Source organism: Paroedura picta, chromosome 2 (genome assembly GCF_049243985.1).
Source record: "Paroedura picta isolate Pp20150507F chromosome 2, Ppicta_v3.0, whole genome shotgun sequence".
Lineage (NCBI taxonomy): Eukaryota > Metazoa > Chordata > Lepidosauria > Squamata > Gekkonidae > Paroedura > Paroedura picta.
This window is the reverse complement of record NC_135370.1, coordinates 145,061,703-145,080,656: the sequence shown is the minus strand read 5'-3', so window position 1 is coordinate 145,080,656 and position 18,954 is coordinate 145,061,703. Positions and strand designations below refer to the sequence as shown.

Below are 18,954 nucleotides of genomic sequence, written 5' to 3'. Positions count from 1 at the left end.
TTAATTTTTTATGAGCTGCAGTATTTATGACTTAGTTGAGGTGATGGCTGTGAAGCTGTCCTGCAAGAAAGCCTATAAATCCTCAATGGAGATGCTTCAAGAGACCCCTGAAACTTCCTCAAATGCCTGGTGACACAAACAATGGAGTCCCAGATGGGACATAATCCACATAGTGCTTGTGCCTGCCACTGAGACTGAAGAGCTCTTGCAAAGTATACGAGATGCTTTGACTGGCAGCCACTGTCCAGGGTTGGAGAAGATTTTTCACCTAGTCTACTTTTAACTGGAGATTATGGCAGTTCATCCTGGGACCTTCTGCATGGCATGCACAACAGCGGCATGGCCTTCAGCTGGAAGTAATATAATGTGGTTAGCTTTGAAGGGACCATGAAGTTCCTCCTTATTTTTACAACCTGATAAAGTTGCCAGCTCTGGGCGAGGAAATACCTGGAGACTTTGGGGGGGGGGGGCGGGACTTGGGGCCGGAAGGCACTTCAGTGGACTATAATGGTATGGACTCCCTCCAAAGCAGCCACTTTCTCCAGGGGAACTGATCTGGGGATGAGCTATAATCCCAGGGGATCCCCAGTTGGCATCCCTACGACCTGTCAAGGCCCAGCGGTCAGCCCCGCGCAGAGAGGCAGCAGTGGAAGTCAGCGGCGCCGAGGCGACTGTCTCTTGCCGCTCCGCTGAACACAGGACACCGGGCTAGCCTTCGGCTGCAGCCCAAGGAAAGTTCGCCTCACCTGCCTGACGCGGAAACAGCCGTCTCGCAAGGCGGGCGGGCGGGTAGGCGGGACAGGAAACCGGCGACGGCGCTCCCTTCCGCCTCGGCTCTTTCCTGCTTGGCTTCGGTCGCTGGAGCTGCGTGCGTCGCTGTGGCCGGGATGGCGTTGGGCTCGGCCTGGAAGCAGATGTCGTGGCTCTATTACCAGTACCTGCTGGTGACCGCGCTCTACATGCTGGAGCCGTGGGAGCGCACCATCTTCAGTATCCTTGCGCGGGGCCCAGGGGCCGGCAGGGCGCGCGGGCGGGTGGCACAGGGCGCGGCCGAGCAGGGCGCCGCATGGAGACGAATAGTGGGAAGGAGCAGGGGGTAGCCTGGCGGCCGCCGGGCTCTTAAAAGAGCCCCAGTCCCGGGAGGCGACGCGAGTAGATAGCGTTGCGGGGAGAGGCGGCCGGAGGCTTGAGGAGGGGGTGGAGGGCTAAATTGGGTTGCCGGCCGTTGTGGAGCGGGCCTTTCTGCCTGCCTCTAGAGGGGAAGGGCATCGCTAATCGCTCAGCTTTAATACTTCTTGTTTAGTTGCTTATGGACTCCCGTTTCTTCCTCAGGTGACTTATATGGGGTCCTTATCCCCCCCCCCCCGCGCGATCAGAAGCAGGGGAGAAGCAAGGACTTGGCTGTTTGGGTGGTGGTTGCTGCTTAGTGATTCGGGGTGGGGGTTGGGTTAAGGTGACCAGATTTTAACATTGGTAAGGGGGGGGGGGAATTCTTGATTAAAAATTTGGTTATATGGAGCAAGAAAAAGTTTCATAGAACGCATAAAATGCAACAATAGTATTGTAATATATTTTAATTTCAACGTAAGTACAATTGGCCAGGTACCCCCAGGTGTACCTCCAAAAGTGGGACAATCTGGTCACCTTAGGTGTGGGTGGAGTATTGAAACGTGTTACAAGAAGGCCTTTTGAGAACAATGAAGTGCCAGTGGCCGTTGGGTATCATTACTAGGAATGTAAATTGACCTGCATTGGATTGCATTGAAACGCATTACAGCAAACATTGCAACAAAAAAAAAAATGCATCCGGGATTTAGAATGACCTCCCTTGGCAATCCTCAGGATGGAATGTTGGCTCCTGGGACAGCATAAGAGTTCTGCCACAGTAATAATGGTCTTTGGAACTGCTCTAGGCCTAGAATGATGGTGCCCAGAGTGGAATTTTGGTCCCTGGAATGGAAGAGCTCTGGAAGTGGAATCAGAGTCCCCAGAGTGGAAGGACAGTGTGTCGATATAACCAACGTGTTCTAACTCTGGGACTATGTAACTGGGCCTGTGGCAGCCACTGAACAACTAGGCCTGCTGTGGGCATAGGGCCTTATTGTGTAGCAGCCACTGGCAGGACCCAGTTGTGTGGGTACTGAGTCTCTGGTGGTTGCCACCATGGGTTTTTTGGTGATCCCTGCTCCATTGGAGGATGCAATTGGGGTGAGACCTTTTCCTGGGCTGTTTGGGTCTCAGTCCATACCTGTTTTTCTCCCTGCCCTCCAGGCTTTGCTTTATAGGAAGTGAGTTTGGAAGCAATAATGTGGGCATTCTTTTATTAAAACTACAGAAAAAAAGTTCTATTATTTTAGCAAATGTTAATTCCTCCCCTCATCTAGGTTTCAGATTTTTCTTCAAACCTGAGGCTTCCTTCAGATTTGCACAGAAATTCTCTGCCTTCTGTCCATATACTGGCTCATATACTTTGTGGAAGAGCTGTCCTTTTTCATAATCTCTCTCCTGAGCTCCAATATCTATCTGTTAGCTTGGTTTTTTCCCCCCATAAGAGAACAAGCTCAGAACACAGATTGCTCTTGTAGGGTTGAGCTAGAAGTCTATATGCAAAGGCCAGATGGAACAGCATAAGCAGTTGTCCAGATTTATCTGAAGCAAATGTAGTTTTGCTGCCCACTGGATGGAACTACCATGAATTGAAAACATCATTATATTGTTAGTGTAATCGCATAATGTGCTTTATATGAATTTAGGCAGATTGTGAGTGGGTGGGCAGGAAGGGAAGTGCCATTGTTTGTCCTTTTGTGACCATTCCTTGCACATCCAAGGAATTGCTGATTGCCACTCTAGGCTGGTAGGTGAATTTCTTCCAGGCCAGGTTGGATTCTGGAGATTTTTGGTGTGTGTGGGGGAATCACTTGGGCGTGACATTGGGGTCACTGTGGATAGGGAGGTAGTTGTGCGTGGCATGAGCGGCCGCGTGATTGCCCTCCCCACCACCGCCGGTCCGCAGCCTTAAAAAGGTTGCGGACCACTGAACTAGATGACTCTGGAGGCCCCTTCCAACTCTACGATTCTATGACCAGATCTACCAAGAGCACATATTTCCTTAAATTATTATACTTGGATTATGTTGGGACTTGTGCAATTGTTTCGTGGCAAGATTATTTTGTAATTTAATTTTTAGCTTATGGTAACTCTTATTCCCATCGCAGCAGGTAGATTTTTTTTAAATCTTTCTTTAAAAAATGGAGGGGGAACTACCATTACAGCAGTAGATGAAAATTCATTCTCTATTAGCATCAAGCAAGTTGGAACAATTCACTCCATTAATCTCTTCCAAATGTCAGTCTGCACATGTAGTGGTGGTGGTGGTGAAGAAAGAATTCTTCACTGAAGCATAGTCCTTTAAAAATTCTGCTTGTCATCATCAGTTGACTTTGATATGACCTGAATATCATGTCTCTCACTCTGTCAGTTACTACCTCTCAAACTAGATACTATAGAATAGTGGTCCCCAACCTTTTTCAGGCTGGGGACCGGTGTCAGCAAGGAGGGCGATTGCCCGGCCGCGCATGCCGCATGTGCGCTTGTGGCCTGGTAAGTTTCTTACTGCGGGGAGAGGGAGTCGCGGCCCGACACCAGGCCGCGGCCTGACACCGTGCCGTGGCCCGGCGGTTGGAGACCACCGCTATAGAACAAATAATCTGAGTGAGTTGCCATCTAGGTTAGCTGACAAGTATCTTGCAAATATTTATTTAGAACATTATGTACTGTCCTTCCACTCAGCCAGGATCCATAAGGTAGTGAACATTTTTTTTAAACTTCAAATATTTAAATAATTAAAATACAGTTACAAACAGTGATAGAATAATGCAGATGAATCTCGTGGGGAGGGAGTTCCAAAGTTTTGATGCCTCAGTGGAAAAAGCCCTTTCTTTGGTTGTCACATCTCTAGCCTCATAAATATGCATATTGTTTGTTTACTTACGTATTGCCCTGATGAGTGAGAGCAAAAAACTGGTGCAGCCTGTTTCCCTGTAGAGTAGGTCAGTAATAAAATGTCATATTGTACTTTGTCATCTTCTTGTGTCCTTGCTGTATCTCTCTTCCCCAGCAGCATTGCATTCTCATGCATGTCATTGCCTACTAGTGGTGATGAATTTGGTATAATGACTTATGGTGCCAACTCACCATGGCATACTGCCTTGATACTGACTAACAAAAATAATCATAATGCAAAATGACCACTCTACCAAAATTGTGTACTCCATTTGGCCATGGTAATGGGCAATAGTCACGGTTGCCACCCCATGTGGAATGGTGTATCCTGGGATACTTGGTTCTAGTCAATACGGAGCATTTGCTGGTGATAACTCGATACCTAGCAAACGATCAGGTTAGTTGAAGTGGTATTGTCAAATATTCACTCTTTGTGATTAGTAGTCAGCAGCTAGCAGGACTTCCCTGATAAATTTGGATTCTTGAGGACAATTGCTCTCTCCAAGATCCCAAACTCCCCCCTCCCTTTGTTCTTCCCCATATGGTTCCGGAGAGCAAGACGGATAGGAGGAGAAGTCTTATTTTTCTTCTGAAATGAGAAGAATAAAAAAAATAGTGGGAAGAGTAAAAAAAAGAAGGGTCCTCTCACCACTCAAGTATGTTTGCCCACCCCCGGTATTTAGAGATTTAATGGCACACTGCTGGTAGATCATGTTGTACTAATCTACCATGCCCATTCCTGTAGTTCCTGTGAGCTTTTGGCTGGGCAAATTTAGCATGCTGGTATGATCAATTAGATCCATAAAATGGGTTAAGGTAAAATGGAATTAGGGAGTCTTAAGTTTGCAGAGAAACTGAAATCTTAAAAAACATATCAAGGGATTAAGACCTTTTAAAGTTGTAGAAACTGCCCCTGTAGCTTTAAGATTAGAATGCCCATAGAGCTCTTAGTGACCATTTTGACAGTTGCTAGGCAACTACTACACTATTGCTGCTGAGCTTTCAGAGTCTTGCAAGGCAGAACAGAGGTGAACAAAGTAGCCCTAGAAAGGTTTCTGTCCGAACTGCCTGTCATGTTCCCTGATGGTAGAGGACTTGCTGGGGACAGGCCTGGTGGCCACTGAGCAGCTCAAATAGATTTCTTTATGGTCGGGATGGGAAGAAAGGGATGCACTAAGACAAATGTAAGTTGGCTAATAGGTGGAACGAAGGGAAGGAAGCATGAAAAGGCTGTAGGGGCTGTCAGGGAAGGAAAAGACAAAATAGTAGGGAAGGGGATATAGAGTAAAATGAGGTGCTCTCTGCAAATCCTTTTAGCATCATCCCCTTGTTAAGAGTCTTAACAAGCCCCACATGGTTTACTCCCCTTTGGGCCTAAATAAAGCCTGGTTATCTGAAACCTGCTGCCATCTCAAATTCAGGTCAAGGCTGTGTTTAGCTTTATGTGAAAAACTTACTCTTTTTGTTTTTTTTTTCTTGCTGTAACTCCTCTGTCTCCTGATTGTGGAAAGCAATTTTAGGATCTCTTTTTCTGTAGAGTAAAATATTAATAGGATTGAATGTAAATCTAACTGCTTCCTTGTAATAGTTCTACTCTGTCTATTAAGTGGGAAGGCTCTCTAGTTGGCCTACACTGTTCTGAAGCCCAAGAAGGAGGAAACAAATGAAAATATATTAAAAATGAGATAAAATATAATGAATTACAAAACATTATCTAATGTCCAGCAAAAGGTCATCAGAAGTTACGACCTGAGCAAATAAAAACATTTAATTTGATACCCAAAATAGGTACCAGGTAAAAGAGGGTAGGAGGGGAGTTCGATACAAGGTGCCTCAATGGAGAACAGTCTGTTTTTTGGTTTAGATCATACCTAAACCATATTAATTTGTAGTCGATGCCATATCCACCACTTTTTGTTCTCTGTAAAAAAAAACAACCCTACATCTGGCTAAAAATATGAAATGTGAATGAATGAAATAGGCCAAGGAAAAGATTAATCTCATCTCCAGTTGACTATGGCTGGCAGAGCAGATGCATGGTTTATCATTCTTTTCTGGATTTTCTTGCATTATGAATTTTAGTGCAGTGTTGACAAATGGTAATAGTTTTCCTTTACTGTCGTTCAGATTCTATGTTAGTGTCTATCCTTGGAATGGCACTTTATACTGGCTATGTGTTCATGCCTCAACATATTATGGCAATAATGCACTATTTTGAACTTGTTCAATGATAAAGAATGTCCCAAGCTAGGGGGCGGTCAGAAACTATGGGCGAGACACCTCAGACAAAATAACCACCTGCTATTAAGGATTTCTACAGTCAACAGAACAAGCAAGAAGACATGATGGCGACAACGTTGAAGACGAGGCAAGCAGTTGAATTACACACCCAAGGAATGCAGTATGTCCTGAGTGGTGATGGCATTTTCTTTTGGTTTTACAAAATTTCCTTGTATAATAATTTTTGTCTATGAACATTGTGATTGTTTGTACCTTTGATATCAGTATTTTCTTAACTTTGTGACAGTCTCAGTATTATACTGTGAAAGCTTTTCTTATTGTAACTTTTGAGTACATCTTAATTGCCTTCTATTTTTAACCAAAAAATCATTAATGGGGCTTAAAGGCTTTTGCTATTATATGGCTATATGTCTGTATGGGTATATTTCGAATAACACATTTTGTAAGAAAGTGTTTAGATTCATACAAAGTTGTGGATATATTCATTGACTCTTTCTTGCAAAACCATGTTTGTAAAGACTTAACTCAGGTGCTTCAGTTGGTATTGGGATTATCAAACAAGATATTTGTATCACTCTTAATTTGCTTTAACAATAAATAGAAAGCCTTTTGTGTGGGAGAAGAATGCAACCGCATAAAACTGTATGTACAGAACTATATGTCAAAGAATATACTGGGCTGGACCACTATGTGCATATAGTTTGGTTTGCATATGCCATCTAATTTTTCATGGAGTTTTGTGATAGCACTTTAATGCTGCTGTTAATAGTTTCCAACTGAACTGTACTAAGTAAATGTTTATTTCTCAAGGATTGTTAATATTGATTGAGTGAAAAGACCATGGCTGTTCCTGTTGTATAATCATGCTGACACTAAGGACCATTTATTAGTGTGTAAACAGTGTTCAAGCCCTTTTGAATTCTTAAAACCGAATGGCCAAAATATGAAGTTTGAAGTGGATGGGTTCAAACTACTGCAATAAAGGGGCTGTTTACTAGGCTGAAGACTTATCTTAGTTTTTATAGCTTTTTCAGATTTGTATTCTGAAATGTAAGATGGCAGTTTTTAAGGTGGGGCTAATTTTTTCTTGCAAATAAAAACTGAAAGAGTTCATTATACATGTGGGTGTCCCTTTAATTTTAGCTAGATACAGTCCTTTGATAAAGAAAAGTTCTAGATGCTCAATAAATGTATAATTTGGTGAATTTGGATAATGTGGAGTAGTGCTTGTTAAGCTATGTGCTGTGAAGTTCATGGTTCACATATTACCTCAGCTCTGAGCTTAGGGTTGAACTAGGTTTGATGTGTTCCCCACAGCCACTGACAGACAGGACAAATAATGCCTCCTAGGTCATGAGAATGGAGCTGAGGAAGATGTGTCCCTTCTCTCCTCATCCTGCTTTTATGATCAGAATTTGAGGACTCGTGACACTTTTAGAGGAAATTCTCCATGACAACTGGCAGCTTGCATATCACGGTGGAAAAAAGGGACAAATCACATGTAGTTTGGCCCTTTAACCATTGTCTTTTAAGCATTTGTATATTCTTACCCATGATTTACAAGAAGTAGGGTAATACTCATTTGCAGGATCATTGGATTATTTTACACAACCAAGTGTTTTTAACACTGAAAGACTTTAAAGAGAAGATTTGTAGGACTGTTATGTGCTGAACCTTCTCTCCTGACTTTGCCCTTTTAAAGGCACATTGCTATCTTTGAGGCTTGTGCCTGAAAGATACTTCTGGTGGACCTCAGAACTGAAGAAAAGCATAGGTGCAGGGGGTTCATCTCCCTATTCTTTCTCTGGTGTGCATTTAAATCCACTATATGAATTGTGCTGGTTTTTACATCTTGTTGCACCATATCTGCAGCTTTTGTGACCAGCCCTCCTAGAAGTGTTTTATGATCAGTCCCAACCCTTACAGTAGACATTTGGTTGTGACACCCACTACCTTTTCTCAAAATTCGAAAGTGCCTAACAGACTAATGTGGCTGTGGAATACAGGTGTAGTGGGTAGGGTGTCAGTGGAAGTATGAGAGAGGCCCACGTTCTAGTCACACAACTCTAGATATCAGTTTGGTCCTATAATGTGTGTGCTCCACATTTCTACATCGGTTGATAATGATGCAGGAAATTAAAAGAGCATTTCAACAATTTTGGTCTGCTTCTTTGCTTTCCCCCCTTTAAAGGTAAAGATAAAGGTATCCCCTGTGCAAGCACCGAGTCATGTCTGACCCTTGGGGTGACGCCCTCCAGCGATTTCATGGCAGACTCAATACAGGGTGGCCTTGCCAGTGCCTTCCCCAGTCATTACCCTTTTACCCCCCAGCAAGCTGGGTACTCATTTTACCCACCTCGGAAGGATGGAAGAACTTACTGCAGTTCTATTTTAAAACTCATACAAATAGCTTCTTAGACACCCAAACTGCCACATTTAAAAGTTAATGCAATAGGAGAAACAAAGCCAATGTGGGATTTTCATTCAATTTAGCATTGCCTACTTGTAGCACATTTGCTTGATTAAATCTTATCAGTTACAGCCTTTGTAACTAGGGTATTTTTGGTCCACATTTGGTTCAGAGAAAAGTTGCAGACTAGTGATTTACTTTCAAACCTCATGGAGCATGGTGTTCATACGCAAGTATTCTGGTGCGTAGTGCTGTTAAGTCACAGCTTCCTTATGGTGACTCCAAGGGGTTTTCAAAGTAAGACATTCAGAAGTGGTTTGCCATTGTTTGCCTCCACATCACATCACACCCCTTGTAATTCTGGGAGGCCTCTCATCCAAATACTAGCCAGAGCCAAACCTGCCTCGTTTCCAGGATCTGATGAAATGGGACCAGCCTGGGCTATCAAGAGCAACTATTCTAGCACTGGCCTAAATGAGTAGCAGTGATATAGAGAATATTTCCCAGCCACTGAATTTCCCAGATTGGCAGATTCAGAAGCATGGTTTTTTCTCCTTTTTCTGGTAGCATCTCCTTTTGCTGTGCTGGAGGGAGTTTCTGCTCAAGAAGAATCTGGGAAGCTGGAGGCTGAGAGATTCTTCTTGCTGCAGCTTCTCATTTTATCCTACCTGCAAGGAATTTGAATATAATCCTTTAAAATTATAGTTGACATCAAGAGTTTAATGCAACAGTATTTTAGAAAAGAAAAACTGGATTCATGTACAAAGTACACAACTTCTCCTAGTGGGATAATTCCATTTGTTTCATGATTTGTAGACCTCAGTAGCGCGGTGGGGAAAAGTTGACAAAGCTACCTATAAGTACAGTTGAGCAAATGAGTATTCTTTGTTACTAGCTGATATGTGGGCTGCAATCCTTTGGTTTGTGTATCAGACAAGTAATTGGACTGCTTGAGAGGAGGAGGAGTGAATGCATTACAGGTTGATTAAATTTTGAAAACAAACAGTGTAACAAGAGCATGTCTCTAAAATGAATGATCCAGTAAATAGAGCAGGGCATTGATCTTGCTCTTGTGGTAATATTTTCACTGAATGTTGTTTTTACCTTGGAAGAAAAAAGACCATGGGGCCCATTATATCAGTATCACTGGAGCTCTGACCTGGATAACCCAGGCAAGCTTGATCCTGTCAGATCTGGGAAGCTAAGCAAGGATTATCATGGCTAGTATTTGGATGGGAGACCTCCAAGGATTTGGGTAGTAATTCCTCCAAGGAACACTAGGGGTCATGACACAAAGCCAGGCACTGGTAAACCACCCCTGAACATCCATTGGCTGGCTGCCAGAAAATCTTCCAATCTCCAGGATATACCACATATACTATATGGTAAATAAATAATAGCAAGGGTGTATTTTTATTTTGCTTAGTTATTTATTTTTTCATTATTATAGTGGCAATTAGGGATGGGGAAAATGCTTTTCTCATTAATATTGCTTAATTTTCCTCAAAACATTTACTCCAGAAGCCACAGGAAGTATCTGTTTTGTTCTGTTGGGTCATGTTCTTGCAAAAGACTATTGTCATCCATACCCAGATGAAGGCTAGCTAGAAAGCCCTGACCAGTGAATTTGTGTACTTTTGATTGTGGTTTTCTTAAGAATGTAATATTTAATCTTTAGCCAGCATGGCATAGTGGTTAAGAGCAATGGCTTCTAATCTGGCAAGCCAGGTTTGATTCCCCACTCCCCCACATGCAGCCAGCTGGGTGACCTTGGTAACATCAGGGCTCTCTCCGCCTCCCTTACCTCACAGGATGTCCGTTGTGGGGAGAGGAAAGGGAAGGTAATTGTAACCCACTTGGAGACTCCTGCTAGAGAAAAGCGGCATATAAAAATACAACTGTTCTTCTTAAACATTTACCATCTAAAATCATAATTTTTACCCCAAAACCTGGTTATAAAGCGTTGTTAGGTGTGAAGTCATGTCCAACCCATCGTGACCCCATGGACAATGATCCTCCAGGCCTTCCTGCCCTCTACCATTCCTCAAAGTCCATTTAAATTTGCACCAACAGCTTCAGTGACTCCATTCAGCCACCTCATTCTCCCAGAGCCAGCGATCGCGCTCCTGGCCGCCGGGAAAGGTCTGTGGCCTGGGAGGGGGGGGGAACTCTTCCCAGGCGGGCGGGAGTGCTCCTGCCCGCCGGGGGGGGGGAACGTTCAGGGGGGGCCTTCCCAGCCGCCCCGCCAATGCTGCCAGGGCCGCTGGGAACGGCTAGCGCCCGCTGTATTTTTTCTGCAGCAGGCTTAATTTCTAGTTCATCATAATGTAGGGGAAGGGAAAGTCAAAAAACGCAACACTGAATTGGTGTGATGGCATTCTTATCTCTCTTATGCTCTTGTACAGGTAATTAGTAGTCTTTGATGACTGCGGTTCTATAGGAGAAGTCCACCTGGTTGATTCAAGAGCCAGGTTAGTGATCATGTCTTCACTGTCATTTCTTCCTCTTCAAGTTGTTCCTTTCATGTTATGGAAATATCAGAACAGTTATGATACCTTTGTGAGGGAAAGTGAGTGAATGAGTTTATTTTCTTATTTCCCATCACCTATCTAATGAATTATTCTAAATGACATATTAAGATAAAAAAACAATGAAATAGTAATTTTTTAAAAGAAAGAAAAAGTCTGCATAAAGCAGCAATAAAATACATATTAAACTTCTGTGTTTATTATTTTCCTAAATAAAATTGCTAAATATTATAGTTAGAAAATACAGTTCAAGAAAAAATGGGAAAAATCTAGATTAAGTAGGGAACTTTCCAAAGTTTAGGGATGAATATTCTTTTGCATGTACACTGTACTTCGTCATGCTTTCTCATAATTCAGTACAGCGAGCAGCAAATGTGGAGTTTCACATAAAGGGTAACTTCAAAGGTTTCTGCATCCTACAAGCTTCTACAATCTGCAATTTCTCATATAATGAAGCTTCAAAGATTTCTAAGAATGTTAGCTGTTCTAATCAAAACTGGTTTTATAGCCTAGCTTCTTCCTGCTGGTACTAGTCATGTTTTAAACATCTTGATTAAGTTGAGACATCAAACATAATTTCCAAATCTCCTTCCTAACCACAGGATGAGGAAATAGTATCATTTGTGAAATATAAAAATAGGAATGGCTGTACTCTATTTCAATAGCTGAAGGTATGAATCTAGAGTTGTTTATTAAATGATGACTTGTGCTGTTTTTAATGTTTAATTTGAAAAAACTAATCTTGAAATTAATATTTTCTGACAAAGTAAAAAAAAAATGTAATTATTAGGCTTAAGCTACTCCATTCTTTCCCAATCAAGATATTTTGTATGTCCCATTTTTCATTTTAGTTGCATTTAAATGTGCTATTTAAATCACACAGTTGTACTTGCTTTGAATGTAATATTAGAATTAGTTAATGTGCATACAAAAAAACAAGGGTATACTGTACATGGTGTTGGGAGATCTTAAGTGTGCATGATTCAAAAACATATGAAGAATATACTACGGGGGGAATCAGAAGAGAGCATAGTTACAATAGAGTTCCTGATGTTTTTCAAATCATCTCCTCCAGTGTCCTGATTGGTTCATTTGAGGACTTCTTAATCTTTTGAACATACTTCCTCCCTGCTTGCCTCCAGAATTGGAGAATGACTGCAGTCTACAGTTAGTCTGTCTTTCTTTTCTTTCTTCAGAAAGTTGTTTCCCTCCACAATAAAACCAGATAATACAACTATTTTTATTATTTATTTATTTATTTAGATTTATATATCGCCCTCCCTTGCGACTCATGGCAGTTTACATCTTTAAACCGCTTGGGGAGCGGTATAAATAACTGGTTAAGGGCTAATTGGGTGCAGAGTGGGCAGGGCTGGTCTGGTGAGTGTCTTCTGATTGGGCCCTTACCAGGACAGGACAGAGTTCCAGCCAGGTGCGACAGCGGGAGTACAAAGGGAGGCCTTCCCCCCGGGCCCAGAATCACACCCGAGGCCTCAAAGAGTCTCCGGGTTTGCCTCTAGGCCCGGCGGAAAGGCGGCCCTACTATATACTCTCTTAAATCTCTCCCATCCCTTCTGCCAAAATCCTACCCCTGCCACAAACCCACTACTAGGCAAGACACTCTCCCATCCACCCTTTCCAGCACCCGTTGTATTTACAAGTACAAGAGGCTTTAAATCTAGTCTAGTAGAACATAAACTGCATGATACGGTATCATCAACATAGTCGTAACATAACATAGATAACATTCACAGAACATTTAATCACTGTTACATTACAGTCACACCCCCATAAAGTGAGTATATCTGGATGGGAGCGGGTTCTGGGAGCCCTATAGGTGTTGTTACTGGCCTCAACCAAATGCCTGGCAGAAGAGCTCCATTTTGTAGGCCCTGCGGCCCAGGTCTCTTCTGGGATCTCATTCCACCAGTTGTGGCCCAGAACAAAGAATGACCTGGCCCTGGGTGAGGCCAAGTGTGCTTCTTTGGGGCCAGGGATCATTAACTGATTAGTTGAGTGTATTGCTCTTTGGGGTGCGTGGGCAAAGAGGCAGTCTCTCAGGTTGCTGGACCCAAACCATGTATGGCCTTAAAGGTGATTACCAGAACCTTAATCTTGATCTAGTATTCAACTGGTAACCATTGCAGCTGTTGGAGCATGGGTTGTATGTGGGCCCTCCAAGGTGTTCCCATGAGAACCCTGGCTGCTGCATTCTGGCCCAGTTGTAGTTTCCGGATCAAAGATAAGGGTAGGCCTACATCGAGCGAGTTGCAGAAATCCAGTCTAGAGGAGACGGTTGCATGGATCACTATGGCTGGGTGTTCCAGGGCCAAGCAGAATGCTAGTAGTTTGGCTTGGCGCAGATAGAAAAACCCCAACCACGCTACTCATATGACTTGCGCCCCCATAGAAAGGGAGGCATCTAGGATCGCAACCAGATTTCGGGCGGAGTGGGCCATTAACAAATGCACTCCTTGCAGGTTGGGTAGTTGTGCTTCCTTGCTTGGACCCTTTCTACCTAGCCATAGGATGTCCATCTTTGAAGATGTGAGCTTCAGATGGCTGTGCTTGAGCAAGCCCGTCACAGCTTCCAAGGTACTTGAAATGATGTGGATAAGTATATCTGGTTGTATTTAGCTTATGTTATATTAGGTGTCTGTTCAACTCCTTTCTCTCCCTTCTTCTGTAATTATCTGTTTCTCTAATTTCTGTAACGAGCTGAAGGCATTTCTTTCTTGTCACTGTGTCTCAAGAAGTAAGGTCTACCTTACAAAAGTTCTGGAATAAATGTTAGTCTTTAAGGTACCACTGGCCTTCTGTTCTAAACTAGTGATAGATGGTAAACAAGATGGCTAATGTGGGGGGTAACATGGGCCCAGGTCTGAAGCCGTATTTTTTGTCTCTAATTCGAAAGCATTTTTTGAAATATTCTATGATTAGTCACAGTGCAGAAATTTTGTTTATTAAATCAGTAATTTGTCTTCAGAAAAATTACTATCTTAACAAAGTTTTGATTGACTGCGGTAAAGGGAATAGGTTTCCTGGTCACAATGTGTTTCAGAATAAGTGTTGGCCAAACAACTTTCTCTGCATAAGGATTAACTAATAATGATCCAAAGTAAGTTCTCTTTGGCTCAGATCTCCATTTGTTTGGCTGCTTGAGACTAATTTGCATATGTATATGGAAGTGTATTATTTATTGTATGGCAGAGTTATACACAGGAAACATATAATAATATAAATACGCAGCTTAATAGGTACAATGGTTATGCAGAAAGATTGGGAATTCCTTTAAATACTAATATCTATGTTTTCAATCCACTCAATTGCAACTGGGGAGAGTACAAAGAGCTCTATCATAACTCCCTGGAAAATACAACACTCACTCACCTTCCTGTGACTGATGGGAAAAGAGTTTTGTGGACTGCCTTACAATCACATTTGGGAACTGGTATTTTACTTCATTTAAAAGAGGTTTGCACAAGTGCCAAAGCATGTTTGTATTCTGTTAGCCATCTTATATACTTTATGTGACAAGTTAATTCCTGCGGGTCTCTCATTGGTGTTTATCAGGTTATGGATATCAAGTGGAAATAATTTCATCCATGTTTGCAACCATTCGTTCCCTAGATGGCAGGGAGTGTGGAAATCCATTACACCTGCTTAGTGGTTGTTCCATATGGCAAAATACTTGCAAAATGATATTTACTTGGCTACATATAAGTTTGCTATGGAGCCAATAGCTGTTTCACAGGCACTTTAAGGAGGAGAAAACAGTGTGGCAACCAATGCTTCTATCTGCATTCCCTAGTCACAATCTCATGTAATTCTGGGAATCATGCAAAAGTCCAGTGGCACCATTAATATCAACCAAGTTTTATTCAAGGTATAAGGTTTTGTGTGCAAACACACTTCTTCAGATACAGTCTGATACAGAATTGCCTCAACCATTACAGGAAGAGCTTGTTAAGAATAAAGATGCATAAGTAACTGGGCGATTGTACAATATATCTTTTTTTTTGGTATACACATTAACTAATTCTGATATTTCATTCAAAGCATGTAAGCACCATGTTTCAACGCAGCTAAAATGAAAAATGGGACATACAGAACATTCTGACTGGGAAAGAATGGAGTACCTTCTAAGCACCATACTGCTAAACAGCCTGTGTTGCATCATGCATATACCAGCCACCTCAATCCTGCTCCTGCAAGGACTCATCCTCACTGTTGTTGCTGGGCTAGTGCTGTGTACCTTCTGACTTGAAGGTTTCTGCATCTTCCTTAGACAGCATTCTCGAGGCTCAGGTAATGGGGCATAAGTGAAATGACTGGCAATGAGGTCTCTGTTGTCAACCCAGGCTAGAATGCTGAGGAGCTAGTGTGCTACTTCCTGGTTGAGGATCTATGTCTGGTTCCTCAGAGACTGATTCCTCCTGCTCTGCCTTTGCTGCTAGCTGTAGTGTATGGTCAGGTCTGCTGGCTGCCTCTTTCTTAGAGGAGTCCCCTGAGACTTTTTGCTCTACTGGGCTTGGCTGGTCCATGACAAATATTTTCCAGTCACCAGTTGCTGTGGAATTTAGGTAATTAATCAACCTATTCAGGGTGAACATTACTAGTGTGGGCCTTGAACAATCTTTGTGCCTCCTTTCAAAGGGTTATGCTAGAAGAACAAACACTACCACCAGCTGATCCTCAGAAATCATCCACTCCCATGCACCCCCATTAAACATTTTATCTCTTGTTGCTGTAGTATGCTTACATGTCTCCCCAACCTTTTGACTTGAATGAGAGACACTTTTGTGTTGCCTATTGACAAAGGCATAACATTTGGAAGGGTTGTGGATTCCCCAAAAAGCGCTACAATGAAGCGATTTCTGCGAGAGTGTTGCAGATTGTGTATGATGTCATGCGTAATGTTAAAAAATTAGTGTTACACAATGGTAAGACTTCAGCAACATTAACGCTGTGCGGAATGGCCCACAGTGTTTGAATTTTTTTTCTATTTTTCTGTATACTTTTACATAGATGGTATATAATACCCAAGGTAACTGCAAAGATTTCAAAGTGATTTGATTGTAAGTGTTGGAAATGTCATGACAAAGTGAGTTTTTTCCTGTTTTTTCTTTCTTTTTATAGATACTAGGCTAAAGTTTGTGCTGTTTTATTGTTTTGCTTTTCATATGCTGTGAAGTATTAATTAAAGTCGCTGAGCTATTTAAAAAGGTAACATTGACATCTATAGGCAACAGAAAACCAACAGAAGAATTTCAAGAATAGTGGAATTTTTCTCTAGCGTATTTGGCAAAATGAAACTTCAAGCAATTGGGGACCCTAGGGGGTAGAGGGAGGAGTGATATTGTAACTAATAGTATTATTTTTTGTACTTCTTCTATATATTTATATAAAAATAAAAAAAATAAAGAAATTCCGTCAACATCTGGAAGAAGTTCCTCACAGTTGAGCGGTTTCTCAGTTAAACAGGCTTCCCTGGGAGGTGGTGGATTCTCCATCTTTGAAAATTTTTAAACAGAGGCTGGATAGCCATCTGATGGAGAGGCTGATTCTGTGAAGGTTCAAGGGAGTGGCAAGTTACAGTGGATGAGCAATAGGGTTGTGAGTGTCCTGCATAGTGCAGGAGGTTGGACTAGATGACCCATGAGGTCCCTTCCAAATCTATTATTCTATGTTTCTATGGATGAAACAGATTCAATGACTGCTTTTGTGTGCGATTATTTTAATTATCTCCTTGTTCCTTGGTCCTTTGAGGCATTTGTCATATATGGCGACACTATAAAATACTCTGATAGTAGGAGGATACTGTGTCTGTGTGGCTGTCTGTCTATCTATCTACATACCTACCTACCTATCCACCCTTTCCTTGTGGTTTAAGGTAGCTTACAGTAATAGTTAAAGCATTTTCAGTTTAAAGCAAAAACAACCCCAAATTTCTCCCTCCTTCCTTTCTTAAAAGATGCCTAATCCAGACTCCCTCAAAAACCCTGGAAAGCAGGCAGGCCTTACAATGCCTCCTGACCTTCCTTCACTTCTTCAGGAATCCCACAGAGCCAGAGACACAATGGAAAAGACCTGAGCCCTGGTTGATGCCAGATGGGCCACCTTAATAGGTAGAATGACCAACAGAAGGCTGCCTGAAGTTCATAGCTGGCACATATTGATATATAGAATGAGATTGCCCTTCAACTATGTAGGTTGTAAATAATGAAGGGCTTTAAAAGTCATAACCAGCATCTTCCATTAAACTTAGAAGCAGAGTGGCAGCCAATATAGCTGTTTTGGGTGGCGTTGTTCAAGGAGTTCAAGGAGTTGTTCAAGGATGGGCGGGGAGGGGGCATAAAAAAGAAGGGGGGAAACTGCAGGAAGTTGGGATATAGGTTCATGTGTCCCAATGACATCTTATGGGATCACATCACCTTGATAGTTTTAGAACTTCTGAAGAAATACACTTATTAAAATGCTATTCTTGTTATTAACTACTAGATGGCACCATATTATCAGTTATATCAGCAACACTTTACCTATGTGGATTCCTTTTCTTTGGAATCTCTGTAAACCCTGTCAACAAGACATTTACGGTGATCAGAGATATGAAAGAGATTGACTGCTCATATAACCTACTGATCTGCCACGAGGGAGGAAGGTGGAGGTTTGAGTGCATGGGATTTTCTGAGCACAGCTGTGCACATGCCAGCTGTTTGTAAATGTTTGTTTTGGGGGAAGAATATGATGCTGGGGCCTGAGCTTTCTTCAATAACTTCTTGTGTAGGGACAATAACAGAAGACTGGCAGTGCTGGCCAGAAAAGGATGGGTTTTTTGCTAGATGTTGATGAAAATCTTCTGCAAATACTTTATGGGCCTCAGCAATTTCTTCAGATTCAGGTTTCCAGCCAATATATCAAGCGAGCCAGTTTGGTGTAGTGGTTAGGAGTGAAGGCTTCTAATCTGGCATGCTGGGTTCGATTCTGCACTCACCCACATGCAGCCAGCTGGGTGACCTTGGGCTTGCCACGGCACTGATAAAACTGTTCTGTCTGAGCAGTGATATCAGGGCACTCAGCCTCACCCACCCCACAGGGTGTCTATTGTGGGGAGAGGAAAGGGAAGGCGACTGTAAGCCGCTTTGAGCCTCCTTCGGGTAGAGAAAAGTGGCATATAAGAACCAACTCTTCTTCTTCTCCTCCTCTACTTACCAGTTACTTTACAATTATAGAAGGAAAAAACTTTCTTTTTAATTCTCGAAATCTTTTTTTGTTAGTCCACAAAACCACAAATCATCAGTTCATTTTTTTCCTTTTAAATGCAAAAAGTTCATATGGGGTTTCCAGTTAGAGATATAGATATTATCTTTTCCTAATCAAAGGAGTTGTGGCCAGACTTGATACTTTATGCTAAGATAAGAAAAACCTAGCACTAAGAAAGGTGAATTTCACAACCTGTACGTATAACTAATGTATATATGCTCAGTTTTTAGGGTTACCAGTCCCCACTTGGGGGTAGGGGTTCCCTCGATTTGGAGCTCTCAGAAACCAGGGGAAATTACCTGCTCCCCAAGGCAAAAAGCTGGAAGTAAATGTACTGTTGCTATGTCACCCATGAGTTAGGCACATCAGTGATGTCTGGGGCAATGCTCTGGTTTTGTGACAAAACTAATTCAACCATAGAGTTCTGCTGAAAACCAGGGTGTTACCCCCTGATGTCACTGCTATGCCTATGTCATTTCTGGGTGACGTAGCAATACTGTGTATACTTCT

At 42.3% G+C, this 18,954-nt stretch overlaps 1 protein-coding gene across 1 annotated transcript; it reads left to right on the top strand.

Annotated features, from left to right (window-relative positions):
• The first annotated feature begins 810 nt into the window (after positions 1-810).
• Positions 811-7,361, top strand: SPTSSA (serine palmitoyltransferase small subunit A). The gene is made up of 2 exons (XM_077323075.1): positions 811-990; positions 6,130-7,361. The coding sequence occupies exons 1-2, from the start codon at positions 888-890 to the stop codon at positions 6,231-6,233; spliced, it is 207 nt and encodes a 68-aa protein (XP_077179190.1). The 5' UTR covers positions 811-887; the 3' UTR covers positions 6,234-7,361.
• The last annotated feature ends 11,593 nt before the right edge of the window (positions 7,362-18,954 follow it).

Bases quoted from the DNA above. Each gene is read 5' to 3' on its own strand.
- SPTSSA (XM_077323075.1), top strand. From the start codon at position 888: ATGGCGTTGGGCTCGGCCTGGAAGCAGATGTCGTGGCTCTATTACCAG. The intron at 991-6,129 runs GTATCCTTGCGC...ACTGTCGTTCAG, and splicing joins GTGGGAGCGCACCATCTTCA to ATTCTATGTTAGTGTCTATC.